We start from the raw sequence: 18265 nt of genomic DNA, 5'->3' as shown, positions 1-18265 counted from the left end.
TCAAAGAAAAATCAGAACCACCATCAGGTTATCATACTGTATAACTGCTGTATGAACAAATGGCAGTGTGTGTTTTATAAACAGCAAGATTTACAGTACATGACTGCAAGCTGCATGTCAACTGTGCAACAAGCACGACGCCTCAACCTATGTGCCTATGTAGTGCTACAAAATGGCATCTCTGTGTCAAAGGAACCACCAAAAAATTTCGTGTAGAACTTACAATACAACATGTACTAAATCAATAAAGGACCAATAAATATGTACAGAATTACTACAAACACCAAAAACAAATTCTTCTAGTTCTCAAGGTATTTCTATCTTTCTGACCCTTGTAGAAGGCTGAGACCGCAAGATGCTCCGATGCGTATGTCATGAAAGATGCCAGCACAACACCACCAGCAACCATCAACCCTAGCCTGACAAAGAAAAGAACATGAACGGGCTGATCACTTACTTCAAGAGAAACCAAACAAGAACTATGTATTATTGCACAAGATCCTTAGGACCAGGTATTGAATGTATAAATCTTTATTTCTTCAGGAGCAGGAGCAGCTGAAAATCCTTAATCATAAATATATAAACGTCCTCTAGTAAGGTTTTATTTGCTGCTGTCTACACAAGACTTCGCAGTATCATGACACAAAGCTACCCTTTACAAACAAAACAAGCCTACTTTCAAAAATAAAACACGAAACAAACTTGCCTAAATTATCTAGCAACTCACATGTCACTTTATGAGGTGAAAGGTAGCCAAAATTAATCAATACAGCTGGGTTTTTCTACCTACTACAGTCTACCGTCATATTTTCATTTTAATTCTTCCGAGAATGATTAGCTTCGTATAAATTGGGGAAAAAGAAAGAGGTACCAGTGAGTTGTCTTACTTTGCGAATAAGGCAGTTATACCCAAGACAGTTGGTGAAAATACAGTGACAGTAGCTATGACTGCCATTCCTGTCCAGTAAAATGTCACATCCATGTTGCAGTCAGACATGCTGAGCTGATGGCCTGCAAAATACCAAACAGTTAGATAACTAGAACTTCAAGGGTAGAAAGAGGAAACATTGCAAGAGGTTATATAGTTTAACCTACCTGTACCCATGCGATTCTCTGATGAACCAGAGCTGTTATACCCCGCATGATTTGCACTAATACTTCCCCATCGATAGACAAATCGGAGATAACTACCAAACAGTAAGAAGAATGCCACAAAGGTCCACTCAAACATAAGTAGCAAGCCTGTCCATGGCATAACCTGTCGTGGAATAATGGTGAAAGCAAAGGCAACAGAGACACCAGCGGACATAAAAGAGACTAGCACAGCACCTGCCCTGAAATAAGAAGGCAGCTTCAACGGTGCCCCGTTTGAGAACTGTGACAGCGTTAAGCAACCATCAGGCCAACACCAAATTATCATAAATACATTTCGATAAAATTATAAAAAGTATGATATAACATTTAACTAGGTAAAATTCAAATATAACATCTTGCATTCTGACCAAGTTCTGTTAAGGAGCGGTTTTGGTTTTCCCTGTCAGTTCACCAATGTTACTAATATAAACAATATCTTGCAATCTGGGACAATCTAAAAAGATATTCGAAATCATGAATTGTGGTCACTAGTTTTCATGTCCATTCTTAAAGGTGATATATATAGTTGTAATGGTCAGCGTTCATTAGAACATTCACCGACTTACTTAGCACATGCTTTAAAGCCATAAACTATTTGCTCTTAAGAAGTACTGAACTGACCCTTTGATTTGAATTAAAAAATGTAGATGATGAAGCACCAACTGCTGAATAAGATGGGAGTGCCTCGTCAGACTTGTACTTGTGTCGAGCACTTCTTGCAAACACACATAGAGACGTCATACTTAAGAACTCCTTGTTGTTCTGTCAAAAAAAATCATGTACGTGAAGTTTATAAGGCAATAACTCTTTGTAACAGCATATGCCTACAGGGTTCAAGTAAGAACTAACAGCAAGAAACATGGTTTAACCTGAAAACATGATTGGTAATACCCAAATAACAGCAGGCAGAAGGGAAGAATGAACAGAATTTTGACCACCAGCTGGTCGTGAGGGTTCTTTCCCCCACCAGTTCCCGGAAGAGATTCTTCAAGTTTTTGCCTAATATCCTGCAATCATGAAGTGCACAACTTGATTTTTACCATGTCTATGCTTTCACTTTCATAAAATAATTGTGTATAATTTGAAGAACAGATAAATGAAATGGTATTTCACCTGCCATATTTCCACAGGTTTTACAAGCCAAGCTGTCCACCAGTCCCAGGGTTTAAGGGGGCCCAATGTGTAGTGAATCACTCTAAGGTCCTTTTCATCAACCATCCACTACAAAATAAATGCACACTGAATTAGATTCGGCATCCCAGACCAAGCACCATGATGGCTGGCTCGTGTTAATAAAAATCTAAAGTGTAACCAAAAGGTTTGGTGTTGCACCCTCAAGGGTACAACACAATAAATAGCATACTTGTTTTTGTCTTAGTTTGTGATCAGAGCCCTTCTCCCATATTTAAAGTACATTCTGACACAGGCAATTCAAGCACCTGTATACTGTAAGCGAGTTGCATAATTGCATACCCAACTAGGATCATTTCTCTCCTCGAGGAGATGGTTTGAACAAACATGAAGCAAAGTGTTGGGTGGCACAAACAATGATCAATTTGCATAATATTGACGAAATGAAGAGCCTTGAGGAACTCTATGTTCAGCAAACAAAATTGAACGATCAGGTCTGAGAAAATTGAGTGATCATGATGTTGATTACCTTGTTATACTGTTTATATTTACATTTTACTCAGATAAATAACCAATACATTAGGTCTAACCAATACAAACAAAGAGAAATACCTTGTTCGCTAGCATGTAAAGACCAACATCAGCATTGTACAAGGTAGAAAGGCGCTGTGTCTCAGGTTCTGGTGTTAAAGGTGAGTCTGGCTCGTAAACACAGGAGTTGGCAAAATCAGCATAATATGAATTAAGAAAACCTTGGTCCCCTGCATGAATTAGTTCAGCATCCTGAATTAGGTTCAGAATACAAAATTAGCAACAATAATAAAAATATAATCATGAGAAAATAATATCCAGTAATATAAACTGAAGTAGACAAAAACCGGCACGTGCTAAGAACGTTGACCCTAGCAAAATGGTTCACCATTAAAAGAAGTTCTCTAGCGGATACATACAAGCCTTAGAAAAAGTTCAACTGGTAGTATGAGCATCAACAAGTTTGGACATTGCAGATGTATGGTTGCAAAAAAGGGAACCATCATATGTATCCTCTCAAAACTATGGGCTGTTGGCCTATTGCAAATACATCCGGTTGCACTAACACTCCCTAGGTTACCTTTCATGATGGTCGTATTGCCCACCAAAATCTTCAACATATCCAGCAACGGAATAGGTGTTGATTTTGACTTGTTGAGGAACCCAGCAATGTCCTCAATAATTGGGTATTATGGGGAATGATAAAAGAGGTAAGTAGTGTAGGAGCTGGTTCTTCAGCAACTGTTTGGCCAAGGAACTAAGGAAGATAAGGGTGCCTTGAACTGTTTAACATTGTATCTGAAGCGACATCTAAGGGCACTTAATGCACCTACAAGTGTTGATGCGCGTATGAACTGCAAGTGAGGATTTTTGCACAGAGAATGGGATGACTGAGGATAGCACTGGTGTTGCTACTGATATTTAAAATACAACCTGACAATCGATACAAACGTCATGAAGATTGGTGGCGACAGGCAAAGGGGAGCTGCAGGGACGAGGAATTCAGGTGTAATTTTGAGGTGGTGGTGTGCAAGTGTCCGTTTAGGGAAGCAAAAATGGCTACTGTGGAGAAACACCTCTTGGTGTGGTGTGAAGTCGTGGGTGCATGACTCTACCCACCAGGGTTCAAATCCTGGTGCTCACAATTATGCTTTAGGGGTTTCCCCTACAGTCTTTCCATAAAAAAAAATGGCTACTGTGATGCATTAACATACAGAGCCTAGTTTTCTACTCCCTCCGATCCATAATAAGTGCCTTGGATTTAGTACGAAGTTATATAACTTTGTACTAAATCCGAGACACTTATTGTGGATCGGAGGGAGTAAGCAATAAGCATATGTAACTGCACATAAATTGCATGCATGCCATAAAAACACATTTCCTTATACAACTAGTTACACTGTAGGTCTTGATTACATGCACTAGCATGCCAAAATTAGGAAAAGTAACAGGTGGAAAAGAACTGTTTACTGTTTTCAGAAACAACTGACTGAATGTAACTAGATAACAACAAGTATGACCATTTCAAAGGGATTATGTTAAAAGTGAACATAGAGGAAGGAAAAGAAGTGCATTGACCTCCAGTGTAGGAAGGCAAACGGTCAACCTGGCTGATCATATCCTTGAAAACAGTTTCAGATGGCTCGACAACCATCACTCCTGAATTCATTCTTTCGGAGTGCTTTAAGTTCCCACAGAACTTCCCACACTTGAAGACATCCTCAATACTTTTCACAACTATAGTATCTGCATCAAGATAAACAACTGGGGAAACAGTAACCTTTTAGAACAACAAACATGAAAGCTTGTTCCCCAAAAAAAACATGAAAGCCATGTCGAAACAATAATTTCCAAAAACTCAAATATTATTATGGAATACTACTATTTTGAAAAGGATGGTAGTATCCCTGTCCCATTCATATCAGAGGTAGAGTCTGAAAGTTATATAAACAGCCATCCTAGATGGGCTCAGCAACAGGAGAAACACCAAAAGCACTTAAAGTGTTATCGAAAATATACCCTTTTTGTAGCTTGTCATGTTGAATATCTTTAGCTTTGTGTAGACACCCCAAAACCTCGTTGGTCTCACTTGATTAGGATTGGCCAGTAAAGTAATACGCTTGACAATCCAACCATCCGCCTGCAATATATCTAGGGTTAAATTTGGTTCGGATTAGATTGAAACAAGATCAACAAAATTTGGGTGCGAGAAGAACATATGTATATGCACCGAAACTTCTTTGCACATGATCCAGTGATGATAGTACATGATCATTTCTTTTGAAACGGATAGTACAGGAATATTTGATCAATGTTATGTGAAGGCCCCCAAATTGCTAATTACTCCACAGTCCACAGTACTAATTAGTGGATCCTGGTTGTAATCAAGACCTTAACGCACTAAAGAAGCACTTTACTATTTCCGATAAATTTTCCCACCTTAACAACTACTCGGTATCACCTTCCATGGAAAGGCCCCCATGCGCGATTTCTTTTATTCTTCTTTCTTATAACTACATCACGCAATATATCTTATGCAACCAAAATAGATCATCTATTTTCCCAAATTACAGCTTGCAACCAAAATAAATCATGTACTTTCCCATGCAAAATCAACTCCTATTTCCATCATCTTACTCCACCTCATATCAAGTTGTTAGTGATTTTCCTAGCATATATCTGGATTTCATTCCAAAAGAGTATACTGATTGACATATATAGAACTCTGTTAACAAGATTCGTTTCCTCATGGTAGAGATCTATGCTTTGTTGACTATTCCAGAGTGTATAGGGAATGTATCTAAATTGAAATTGTGGACGTCCTACTTGCAGTCTTTTGAGAAAAGTCTCGCTTGGGTTCTATGACACTCGGTGAATGAGCAATGATAACACTAGCAGGATAGCACATTTCAACTAAGAGATAGTATGCATTTCAAGATTATTAAGTTTTGCAAGTATTTCCTAAAATATTGTGTTAACGGTATGAAAAAAAGCGGTTTTTATCATTGATTTCTCATAATTAGGGTCTAATTTAAGATTTCACATGAGGTCTGCAATTTCACAGGTACGCCCCTGGTCATGTGCTGTCCATGGACTATAAAGTATGGAAAAAAAATGAATCCAAGTCTACGCAATTCTTTCTTCTTCTTTTTGAACCGTAAGTCAACACAATTCTGAAAGAACCTACTCCATTATAAATCGGGTTCAATTTTGTACAGTAGAGACAGCGGTGAGCGTTAATGTGATCAGCAACATCGTCCTCACCCATTTACTCCAGTTCCCACATAGCTTTCTCCCAAAGCCACTACTTTACTTAAACAGTTCAAGTATTACTGAATCTCCTGCTAAATTCGTCGATGTGTACATGTATTTCGCATACCTCGAGGAGCCCCCGCGAGTACTCGGAGACGCCGTCGGAGACGAGCACGACCATGTCGCGCCGCGTGCCAGTGTCGCGGATGGACTTGCCCAGCACGCGCACGCCGAGGACGAACTCGTCGCCGTACAGCAGCGTGACGTAGGCCTCCTCCGTCGCCGCGGCGGCGGTCGCAGCCATACCGGCGAGCAGCGCCGCCGCGACGAGGGCGGCCAGGATGGGCAGCCTAGACGCCGGCGGTCCCATCGAGGCCAGGCCCCGTTGGGATCTCACCACGGTGGTAGACAGAGCAGGGGGCTTCGAATCGGAGCTGCTCGGGATCGGGAGTTTTTTTTGGGGCTCTCTGATTCTCGATTCCCAAGTCCCAACTTCGCAAGTGCTGTGGTCAAATGAAGTTCGTCCGGTTTCGATTTTTTTTTTTTTTGAGCGCACGTCCGGTTTCGACTTGTCAGGCGGCTCTCGGAGCTCGCGTTATCGGGCGGTCGGGCCACGCGGGCAAGTGCCTGGCCCGTGGCCTTGGAATGAAGTTACAGCCCACGTTATGGGCTATGGCAAATAGCTAGCCCGTGTTGGCGAGTGGGCGACTTTGGTTTAGCCAGTAATAGCCATTGCTGTGCATCGTGGGCTGACCCCTTCTTTGCCCACTTTTTTAAGCCAGGCCTCGAGGCCGGCCTGCGAGCTAAATCGGCCCCGCTTCTCGCCTCGTGTAATCCACACCGAGCAGAACCAACTTTGCAGAAGAAGAACATCGTTCTTCTCACACGGTCACCCGCAACAGGAGGAGTTGGAAATCGTGGAAATCCCCGCCCGCCGAGCTCCGACCGCCGTCTCGGTCTGCCAGAACGGCGCAAACACGAGGAGGAGGATACCTCGAGCTGCGGCGAGTCCTCCGGTGTCCCGCCCAAGATGAATATACTCGTAAGCGCAGCCTCCTTGCCTTTCCTAATCCCCGTACCCTGTCCGCCGCAGTGCTTCCGGGTCAGACCCTCTCTTCGTCTGGTGCAGGAGAGGATACGCGGGGGCGGCGATAAAACGACCGGGACGGAGACGCCCCGCAAGCTGGAGCCCTGGGTGGAGATTTCGGAGTCCGTCTCGCGGCTCTGCTGCTTCGACGCCCGCAGCAGGGGCGGAGGCATATCTGTAATCCTTCTATTTATTTATTTTGTCTTCCCGAAGTTTCAGGGTCAGATTATTTTTATCCTTCCTGTGCGCTACAGAAATATGCACAGGGTAGTTTTCAGTCCGAATCAGATTAGAGAGTCCATTTCTGTTGAGGTGGCAAATACCTGAACCCCCTTTCTCTAATTATAACAAGGGGGTTGTGATATAGGGCTTCATACTTGTTTTCTTCTGAATCGGATTCTTACATGTTTGATGTGTTTCCTTTTTACTTTTGCAAAGGAATAATCCATTAGTATTGTGATAGAGACCATCATCTACGCAGTTGAAATATTTGTTGTTTGTTGGACAATTTGGCCATGTGTGAATAAATCAATGGGTCTATTGGACTTTGTTGTCACGGATGAACTTAAAGTTTAAGCAGTTATCTACATAATGCAATTTCATCCGTACCCAATTGAACATTTAATCTTCGCTTTCGTGTACTTCAGAAATTTACTAATATTAGCCTGCAAAATTACTGCAGAGTGTGTACTTTTACTTGGATAACATATAAGTATTCCGTGCACCTTGTTACTGCAATTGCAATTTCGTGAAAACTGTATAATTTGGTGTAAATTTGCTGTTATCTCATAACTCCTATTTCCTGTAGGTAAAAGTTATCCAGGATTCAAGGCCGATACATGATAAGTTGGTTGATTCTTTCTTGAACAAATTTTTCCCATCCGGTTATCCATACAGGTAAGAGTTTTCTGAAATTTTAGATGTTGTTGATACTTCTGACGGATCACATTCTTTGACAGATTTTGGTTACCAATCTTGCAGTGTGAACGAGGGTTACCTGACATATACCAAATTCCGAGCACTCCAGCATTTTTCTAGCGCTATGCTGCATGTGTTATCAACCCAGGTCAGTTGTTCTGGCTCGTATTGTGTTTCGTTGAGCAACAGAAATCATCATTTGATAAATTGTGTTGTTTTCCGTTAATTTTTAGCTAGTTTTCTAAATTTGATTGTTTTCTATTTAATTATTCGAACGTGTACTTTGCGTGATGACAAAATTAGTGCCTTTTAACTCACTGCCCATGTGGGCTGTGGCTCAGTCTTTGTTATTTGCTGCAGGTTTACGACCTACCCCTGCCCAAGCAACTGCTGTAAGTTGGGTAAGCATATGTTATCAGAGATGCTAAAATTTCAAACAGGTAGTACTACTAAACATCAAGGCTAATTCACTGTATCCATTTCAGATTCTTAAAGATGGGATGCAGCACGCAGGAAAGCTCATCTGTAGTGGCATGGGGGCAAGAATGGATTCAGAGCCAAAGAGTTGGAGGATATTTGGTTCGTAATAACTACTATCTCAATCATATCAGCCTGTTCTGACATTTCCATTATTTTGTGTTATTATATCTTTCCTTATGTACTGCTAGCTTTTTCAAGCTATGGTGTTCATATCTTCTTTTTTATGTGTCAGCTGATGTTCTGTATGATTTCGGTACTGCCTTGGACTTCATTTCACCATTGTGTCCACAACTTTTTCTTGAAGTGGCGGGCTTGGGAAATTTCGCAAAGGTTCATATTTTAACTTGCTTGCTGCACGTCAGATGGCATGTTATTACTGTACTACTCCCTCCATCCCATATTAAGTGACTTTCTAGTACATGTATCTAGACGTATTTTAGTATATAGATACGTCCATATTTAGACAAATTTAAGTCACTTAATATGGGACGGAGGGAGTATATAATCTTTCTATGAACATTAGCATGTACAGTTTACTTGAGGACTTGTGAAAAGATTTTAAAGAGTGTCCTATGCACCTGATTGTATATGAAATAGTTATTAACTGTAAAGATTATAGAACAATATCATAAAATGGTGATATGTCTGTCCAGGTATTTTCTGCCTCAAAATTTAGTTACCAACAAATAAGCTATTGCTTGTAGGGAATGGCTGTGGTTGCTGCCAGAGCGACAAGGCTACCAATATATTCTGCTTTTGCCAAAGAAGGTAACCTTAGTGACTTGTTTGCTAAAGGGGAGGCCATCTCAACACTTTCCAATGTCATGGGGATAGGGGCTGGCATTGGATTATCATCCACTGTATGTTCCACAACTCAAGGAAAGGTACATATTCGTAAGAATACATCTGTTCAGTTGCACTGTTTCATTTTGTCAGGGAAATTCATAAGTAAATTGTGCATTACAAGAATGACCATTTGTTGTGCCCCATGGAGCGAAGGTTGTAGATTTGATCAACAGGAGGCTAAGGCTTGTAGCTGTGGTGCCCTGTTGCTAGGGACCTATAGTGGTGTAAAAATGTCCACACTTAGGTTAAGTGTATCAGTCCCTGGAATTATATGCAAAATAAAACTTGCCAAAGATAGTTATTTTGATTTTTAACAGTAAAATCTTACCCAGGACATATTTTGCCCAGCATTCTCAGCTGCATTAGCTAGTGTTGGCAGACTGGCTCTTAGCTTGATGGACCACCATCGTCTACTCCTAGAATAGTTTGTTAGGCATCTATTGGCATCATTCGTGTTCACTACATGCACTAAAACAAACACAGAGCATTAGAAAAGTTGCTAACTTGCTACACAGTGAACTTGTGTTGTTGGATATGCTCTGTGTACCTACTCTTGGCATCAAGGCTAGGAAGGATGATAGGATCTCTATAACGTGGGTTATTTTTTCATATAGATGAGTAACTTTAGCTTAAGGGGAAGGTGTATGAGCCCTGAGGACCGAGTGAGGACATTCCTATTGTTGCCTAGGATATGAATATTAAATCTGTGTTACAGCATAACTTGGTTAGAGTGTGCTTCCATGCTGCTCAATGCATATAATTAAGTTATAGAGAGACTATATCCAACAATTTAACTTAGTCACTTAGAAGAGAGATACAGTGTGCATGTTTTCGTCGTCTTCCATATTCTGTTGTCAGTTGTTGCATACCATTCAAATCCTGAAACTTGATATTATGTTTCTTAACTTTCTTCTGGTTACCATATCTATTTTCTTTCAGCTAATTATAGGCCCATTGCTTTCTGCTGTACATTTATATGGAGTTGTGCAAGAGATGAGAGCAATTCCTATAAATTCACTTAATCCACAAAGAACAGCAATGGTGGTGGCTGATTTTATCAAGGTTTTTCTATTTGACCTGTAACTGTAAACACATGCCTTCTTCCCAATTACAATGCTAATATTTTTCTTGGCAGAGTGGGAAGGTTTCTAGCCCAGCTGAGCTAAGATACAGAGAAGATCTTCTGTTTCCTAACCGATTAATAGAAGAAGCAGGTAGTGTGAAAGTTGGACAACCACTTTGCAGAATTTTGAGCCCGCAGCGCGTTGAACAGCTGAGAGCTACTTACCCAAACGAGAAATTTTTGCTCAGCCTAAAGAGCAATAAAACATACATGGTCCTTGAGCAGAGTGCAACTGGAGAGGATGCACTGAGGGGGTGGCTGGTCGCTGCCTTTGCTTCAGAGATGGAGAAATCAGGTGTTGGTTCACGTGATTCAGTTCTAAATGAAGCCTATCAGAAGATGGAGGACGTATTCCCTATGTTCGTTTCAGAAGTTAGGAGTAGAGGCTGGTACACAGATCAATTTCTTGATGGAAATCGTAGTCGAATTGCATATGCAAAATCCCAATAGCTGCGGATTGTCAGTTGCTGGAGGAAGATCACATACCATGCAGGCGTCACATCCTACCTGCAATTTTCAGAGTTACAGATGAAAGGATTATTTTTGTTTAACCTCTTAGTGTTTGTAGAACTTTTTGTCCAATGTCAACTGTCGGTCATAGGATCACCATTCTAGTGATTCCAGTGTTCTGTTTAGTATCTGATGATGATTCTGACAGGATCACGCATCATCCAGCTGATTAAAGTTGCAGCATCATGGTCTAGGATCCAAAAAAAAAGATGGATCTGCAGCATAGTATAGTCAAGATGCTGCCGTGGTAAGTGACCTAACCGATCACTCCATGGCCTGCCATGTGTAGGTTTTCACGTGTGCTCCATCCAGAGTATGGTGACATAATCACGGTGAGTTAATCTGCAAGTTTAAGTGAATAACGTCGTCGACTCATTGTCTAATTGTCTCCAGTGCAACGGGCCGACGCCGATTCCTCGTATCAGAATTAATGCGATACAAGCCAAACTAAGGGTCGGCTGGCTCTGCGTCAAAAAATCAACCGTAAGACTAGCGAAATTACCGTGGCTTGCATTGAATGGTACTGCTGCTACTCTAAATTTCCGGTCGTCGCACAGATTTTGGGCCCAGAGTGAATGCCCATAGACTGAGAGAGGTGAGTTTGATGAGGAAAAACGTCAAGCCCGGAGACGCGAAGAGTCTACTATGACCAATCGCAACCTTCATTTTTTTCTGGCCTAAAACAAGTTACAGATCACAGTGAATCAGTGATCGTTCGACTCTGCGCAGGGTCTGGCCGGTCGTAGCACGGAACTAATCATCGAGAAATTGTGTCTGGCACAAAAAAAGTGAGGGCATATAGGCGTTCAAGAGTAGGCATCAGAGAAAGTAAGCTTGGTTTGTGAAATCAATAAGGCCTTTTTGTTTGTACTTCTGTTTCAGCTTTTGGTGCTTCTAGCAAAGTCAAAAACACCTTTTCCGTTTACACATGAAACTGAGAAGCACGTTCGGAGGTGCTTCTCAGCTAGAAGCACCAAAAGCATGTTCAGAAGTGCTTTTCAGTTTCATGTGTAAACAGAAAAAATGCTTTTGAGATTGTTAAAAGCACCAAAAGCTGAAGCAGAAGTCCAAACAAACAGGGCCTAAAGATATGACTATGACGGTTATGTTGGAACCAAATGGGCGATTGGCAACTCTATGCCTTTTGATTTGCCGGACGCATCACTATAATTGAACCTGTAAACGAAAATGGGACAAATGCCGGACTCCTTTAGATCCTAAATTGTTGTCGAAATATTACATGTATCTAGACGTTTTTTAAAAATAGATACATTCATATTTGGATAAATTTGAGTCAAGAATTTAGGATCAGAGCGGGTACGTACCAGTGTTATTGAGCGTGATAAGAAAGACCGCCGTTTTTTTCCCTTGGAACCGCATGCAGATGCAGTTGATGCAAGGCTGAAAAAACCTTGTGGATTGATCCTTCTATATCGAGCGAGCGGCTGATGACAATGGAAGGTCCAGATCGATGGAAGCAGTGAGTATCGTATGGTGTTTGCATTCAAATTGAATTGGGAAGTACTGTTTCTCCAATGGACGGACCGACAGCCATGATCGACCACCCGGTGTTCTTGTAACAGTAGTACTAACCTCAAAGCTAACCGTTATCTAGTGCACCGTGTAAGCTGTTAAATTAGTTTCGCTCCGGCTTGTCTATCGGGAGATAATTAGAATTTTTCTTCTTCTTCTTCTTCTTAAAAACAAAAACGATTGTCCAAAAGCAGATACTGAAGGCAACATGCATGAGTCCGGACATCAAAGCGAAACAAGAGGTAAAAGTGTCGGTACGATCGACCACGGGCCGCACGAAGAAAGAAAAATATTAAGGATAAATCCGGGGCATAGATTGTGCAGGTATTTATCCCCTTTAGGCCTTTAGTTTACTCTCCAGTTATGTTGCTGTTGTACGTGGACACGTGAACCAAAGTGGATTACTCATACCAAACCACACTGGCAGGCAGATCGCCCGTATCCATTTGTTTATCTGGCGCGAAAAGCGTACTGTACTACTACGTAAAAGCATCGATCTCGCAAGTCGCATGTGAAACACACAGACGCCCCTCCCATTTCTTTACTCGTAGCTTTCCGTGTAGCAAGTCCATCGCATCCATGGTTCACACGGCCGCCATTGCACCCAAAATGGCAAAATCCATATCCCGAGCACCGGGAAAAGCTTTGTAGATTCAGAGTTTTCAGACGCCCGGCCGGCTGGCCGCTCGCGTTTCACATTTGGAATGGGGCGAATCAAAGCAGCCAGTAGTACGTGGTCGAGGGTGAAAAGAACTGAGGCGTGACGAACGCGTGGCGACGATGCGACGTAATAATAAAACGCGGCTGGCCGGAAGCCGTACGCGCGCGCGACACCCGAACGGGACGGACCGACCGAGAGAGGGGGGGGAGACTGGACCGGAGCACGGCGCACGTACGGGGGTATATTACCCGTCGCTGTTTGCTTGCTCCCCATCGAGGGAAGCCGCACGCCCGGTTCCTGCAGTACGACTGCACGCGTCCGTGTTTACCTTTAGTTTGTTCGGTAGTTCGGTAAACAGCGAAGGTGGGATATATATAAGTCGACTACGTACGCAGCTATGGGTAAATATATAATCAGTGCGTATACTACGTAGTACTACTCCGCGCTTATTTGGTCAAACCGTGATAAACTTTTGTTTCGACGCATGCATGCTGTGGATTTTTCGGGATCATCTTTGATTGCGTATTCTTTTTCGTAGACCAAGACTTTTACTCTGAAAATGTTCAAATAGACCTTCCGAGTAACGATGCCCGGCATATGCACGATGCATCTTAATGTTGCTTTGTAGAATAAAGAGGTAAATACACCCGTGTCCAGAGAGGTAAGAGAAAATTAGTCCAACTTTTTGTAAAATGGGGTAGGCTAATACTAATAGTTAAGATATGGGAGCAAAAAGGTCCAATCGAATCCGAATTGTGACGTGGCACCATCTGGGACATCTGTCGAGCCCGTGGCAAAATTATCGCCCCCAAAAGCCCCTGATTTCTTCGTCTTCATGAAACGGTTCATCTCACCCGACTCCCCTGATGCATTGTAAATTAGTTGTATTCCTAAAATGGGGTTGGACGTTTTGAATACATTGTACTGAAATTACTAAAAAAAATAGTTGTAAAGATTACGCAAAGAATAATCTCATCAAACAGGTGAACTAAATCGATATAAGAAAAGGGCCGCTGAATCAACAGAAAAAAAGAGGCAACAGAAAAGGAGGCAACCGGAGACCAATGGTACCTTAGACAATGCTCTTGGGTCCCAGTAGTCCTCGCCGGTCACCTTTGCCCACCTGCTGTGCTGGTGCCGCAACCTCCATCCCTGCCACCCATTCGCCGTAAACTTAGCCTCTATTCGTCCACATCCACTATCTCTGAGGTTCAAGATGCTGCCTCCTAGTTGTACCGGCGGTCGACGGCGATGTTCTATGGTTCGGTAGGATTTCCCCGAGGGGGGGGGGGGGTGGTTTCTAATCGCTACAGGGGTTATTTGCAAAAAAGCCGCTTCGGCCAGCTAATCACACATGCATCACTACTACAAAAACGTTTATCAGTAACGGTCGAAAATGGCTATCAGTAATGGGCAGACCGCCGTCACTAACTTCTTGTTACTGATGTGGGGTACATCAGTGACGGGCGCTCAACCCGTTGGTGATGATATGCACATCCGTGGCGGGCCTTGTAGGACGACCGACACTGATATCATTTTTGACATTTAAAAAAAAATAGCGAGCCACAGCCCGCAAGAGATGAATCAACGAATCCTAAATCCACAATTTAATCAAACCAATCAATGAATTAATCCACGAATCGCATACAACAAATCACAGAAAAATCACAACAAATGAACCTAAACCTAAAACTAAATCCATGGCTGGTCCGCATCTGCTCCGATGCCGAGGCCCGCCTCGAGGCACACTACTCCGACGAGCTCGCTGCCCTTGCCACACCTCTCGAACAAAACGAGAGAGAGAGAGAGAGAGGTGAGAGAGTATTGATAACAGAGAGGATAAAGATAACAGAGAGGGAGAAGGAATTTACCGGCAGCGGTGGCGTCGATGACGGCCAGATCTGGCGCTTGAGGTGGGGTGGCGCCCGGATCCAGCGGGTGGAGGCGGGCTGGCGGCGACGGGACTCCGGGACTCCGCCTCCTCCTTCCTGCGGACGAGAATGCGCCGGCCACAAGACGCAACAGTCTTCATCTACCCTCCTCCGGCGCCGCGGGCCTGCAAGAGAGAGAAAGACAGTGAGAGAGGGAGAGAGATTGAGAGAGGGAGAGAAATAGAGAGGGAACCGAGGGCCTACCTACAGCAAACAGCGGTGGACAGCCAGATCCGGCGGCGGCCAAGCCGAGGCAGCCGGATTCGGCCGTCGGTCGGAGCAGGGCCGTGGATCCATGGTGGTCGTGGGAGCTCCATGGCGGCTTGGACTTGGGAGATGGAGGGCTCGGAGGGGAGAGAAGAGAGGAGAGATCGGGGGCACAGGGAGGGAGCAGGAGAGATTGGGCGCAGAGAGAGGAGAGATCCGGCGGCGAGCAGAGAGAGAGAGGAGAGATTGGGGGCAAAGGAAGGGAGCAGGAGAGATCGAGGGCAGAGAGAGGAGAGGAGGGAGAACTGGCGGCGCAAGGAAAGAGAGAGAGGAGGAGGGGTAGCCGTCGGTTAGGGTTAGGATACGTAGATTTATATAGCGAGGGGGTGTGTTGGGCCGAGAAACAGGTTGCTTGGGTCCAAACTGGTGTCTTCAGGGGACATCAGTGGCGGGCGCATATGTGAGGCCCGCCACTGATGTATGTTTTGGTGAATTTTGCAAATTTTTGCATTGCACCGTTAGTAACGGGCGTCCCGCGTCCATCACTGATGATAGGTCATCAGTGGCGGGCGAGAAAGGCCGCCACTGATGAGGGGTCATCAGTGATGGGTTTTGCGCGCCATCACTGCTGAGGAGTCATCAGTGGCGAGCGGGAAAGGCCCAGTACTGATGATGGTCATCAGTGACGGTCGGGAAAGGCCCGTCACTAATGACTCATCACTTATGTTATGTTTTGTAGTAGTGCATTTTCTTATTGGTTTGGACCTCTAATGAATCCGAAACTCAAGTATTATGACTAATCCACCACATTTTACAAGAAGTTGGACTAATCTGTTCCCACATCTCAGGTAGTTGGACCAGGGTGCATTTACCTCTGGAATAAACCCCACAAACTCTATGCTGCTGAATTGCTGATATCGGCTACAGAACCAAAGATGAAAGATGCATGCCACTGGGAAATGTAGCACATATCAGTCCCACTGTTCCTAAGGAAATCACATGACACACGTCTGAAGAACACGTGCTTTAATTTAGCTGTACCGCGGGCATATAGCTAGCTATCTTTGTTTAGTCAAGTGGCTTTGATCTGGACAGAGTAATACTAGAGGATTAAGCGCTATGGCACGTGAGATCTAACTAATGACCGAACACGACTATACTGATCGAGAAGGAGAAAGTCCAGCCACGAGAGGAGCGTTGAAACTTGTGCCTCTTCTCCCACGATGGACCGATGGATGGCGACGGCGCGGCGGCCGCCCCGATCGACGGTCGATACGTCCGCTCGAGACAGCGTGGTGTCCCGATCACGATCAGTCTGCACATCTCAGCAAGGGACGACGACGCTACGTATAAGAATTAATTTATATAGCGACGTAGGAGTACTTGGTGCAGCGAAAATCAAGTGGAGTATAATTAATTAAAGAGGTGATCATATCCAGCGAGTTAGTGCATGCTGCTGACTGGCGACGAGTTCGTGTGTGGAAGGGAAGGAGGGCGTGATGCCGACGACGATCGATCGCGATTTCTGAAAGCTACGTACGTACTGGACTACGCATTTTCTTCTTCTTTTGCTCTACATGCACTACTTGTTCCTTGTCGTGCGCGCGTGTCTTTGAGCTGCGGATCGGACGACGATGTCGTACGTGCTCGTGCGTTGTATATCATCCAAGATAATGTCGACTTTCAATTTGTTTTTTTATGTTAATGCAAAGTTTTTGGTAGTACTATGCATGGCTTGGTACTGTTTCAATTCAAGTCGAAAGTCAGGGGTGACTCTTCAGAATCCTCACTTCCTTGGGGGGTTGATTATGCGTTTTTGTACACGTGGGGTTAGCCAAAACCCGTACCGTGCTAGTAGCCTGTCAGAAAAGGCACGATTTTGAAGCTCCCAATACCTCATTTTCTCCATAGTGAATGACTTTGCTTTATGCGAGACGATCTTGACAAGCAGTCAATATAAATCGTACGTGTCGTCGCATGTATACTAGCTTAAGTCCATTCAAAATGAGCACTAATCTATAAGTAGCCCGAAATAAACAAAACTGTGCATCCCCGTACCGCCGTACCTAATACGGAGTAGTACATTGGAAATACTACTTCTACATGCAAGCTTTAGATACTACGTCAAAGCTAGGTCCCCCGGCCGGGGCCGGACCCCATTGCCGCAGTCCTGCAAGTGGTGCGTGCTTCCAGTACGTATGAACACTCTGGTCACACAAGATTGCACGGCTCTCTGGCCGACTCGATCGACACAACGTACGACATGTTGCAACTTGCACCGGCGGATCGATACCTAGCTAGCCAGGTAACGTACGCACGCTCGGCTTGGCCAATAAAAGCGGCTGCCTCCGTGTGGGAGCGGATGTGACCTGCGTGCGAATAATCCTTGACCGTTTGACTCCATCTGCGTGCGTGCGTAGCACGCGAAGCAACTGGTGTCCTTCGCGCCTTGGTCAATCCGTTGACGCACGCGAGGCTGGGAGCCTGGGACCTGGGAGGTTTCTCCACATGTTTATTTTGCATTTATTTTTATTTTTGCGAGAATGTCTAGTTTGCATTTGAATCATATCTTGAGCGTTTCTGTGCTTCGTGATTCCCAGGCTTCCCAATTCCCAACACTGAGAGTAAGATGCAACTAGTATGTGTATGTGCCAGTAAACTTCCTTCGATTTCGAAAGCTAGCTGGGTGACACGCATTCATTTGTGCGGCTAGACTCATTATATATTTTCGTCGACAGTTTAATTGAAATACTCACTCCGTTCAACAAAGGATATCTCAACTTTGATTAAATTTGAATGCATATAGACACTAAGTTATGTCTACGTACATCCAAATTTTAACAAACTTGAGACATCTTTTGTTGGACGGAGAAACTAGTATCTTGAGTCCACCTATCTTATTTTTTTTTCTCTTTCTAACA

General features: G+C 43.7%; 2 protein-coding genes across 2 annotated transcripts; one reads left to right on the top strand and one right to left on the bottom strand.

The window, feature by feature from the left end:
- Nucleotides 1–6587, bottom strand: LOC100844430 (inositol phosphorylceramide glucuronosyltransferase 1). The gene is made up of 10 exons (XM_003580093.4): nt 6176–6587; nt 4816–4936; nt 4375–4560; nt 2878–3026; nt 2248–2355; nt 2004–2141; nt 1756–1896; nt 1096–1375; nt 888–1011; nt 1–419 (listed from the first exon to the last, which is right to left on the bottom strand). Exons 1-10 carry the CDS (start codon nt 6416–6418, stop codon nt 275–277), a joined length of 1635 nt encoding a protein of 544 aa, XP_003580141.1. The 5' UTR covers nt 6419–6587; the 3' UTR covers nt 1–274.
- A 284-nt stretch (nt 6588–6871) lies between these two features.
- Nucleotides 6872–11195, top strand: LOC100844138 (protein root UVB sensitive 2, chloroplastic). Its single transcript, XM_003580092.4, has 10 exons — nt 6872–7090; nt 7178–7312; nt 7944–8032; nt 8117–8201; nt 8395–8454; nt 8539–8632; nt 8766–8863; nt 9238–9417; nt 10319–10441; nt 10515–11195. Exons 1-10 carry the CDS (start codon nt 7079–7081, stop codon nt 10950–10952), a joined length of 1314 nt encoding a protein of 437 aa, XP_003580140.1. The 5' UTR covers nt 6872–7078; the 3' UTR covers nt 10953–11195.
- The last annotated feature ends 7070 nt before the right edge of the window (nt 11196–18265 follow it).

The sequence above is a fragment of the Brachypodium distachyon genome, chromosome 5 (assembly GCF_000005505.3).
Source record: "Brachypodium distachyon strain Bd21 chromosome 5, Brachypodium_distachyon_v3.0, whole genome shotgun sequence".
Classification (NCBI taxonomy): Eukaryota; Viridiplantae; Streptophyta; class Magnoliopsida; order Poales; family Poaceae; genus Brachypodium; species Brachypodium distachyon.
This window is presented reverse-complemented; position numbering and strand designations above follow the sequence as displayed.

Bases quoted from the DNA above. Each gene is read 5' to 3' on its own strand.
- LOC100844430 (XM_003580093.4), bottom strand. From the start codon at position 6,418: ATGGGACCGCCGGCGTCTAGGCTGCCCATCCTGGCCGCCCTCGTCGCG. The intron at 4,937-6,175 runs GTATGCGAAATA...GATATATTGCAG, and splicing joins ACTCGCGGGGGCTCCTCGAG to GCGGATGGTTGGATTGTCAA. The intron at 2,142-2,247 runs GTGAAATACCAT...TCATGATTGCAG, and splicing joins AACCTGTGGAAATATGGCAG to GATATTAGGCAAAAACTTGA.
- LOC100844138 (XM_003580092.4), top strand. The intron at 8,202-8,394 runs GTCAGTTGTTCT...GCTGTGGCTCAG, and splicing joins TGCATGTGTTATCAACCCAG to TCTTTGTTATTTGCTGCAGG. The intron at 10,442-10,514 runs GTTTTTCTATTT...TTTTCTTGGCAG, and splicing joins TGGTGGCTGATTTTATCAAG to AGTGGGAAGGTTTCTAGCCC.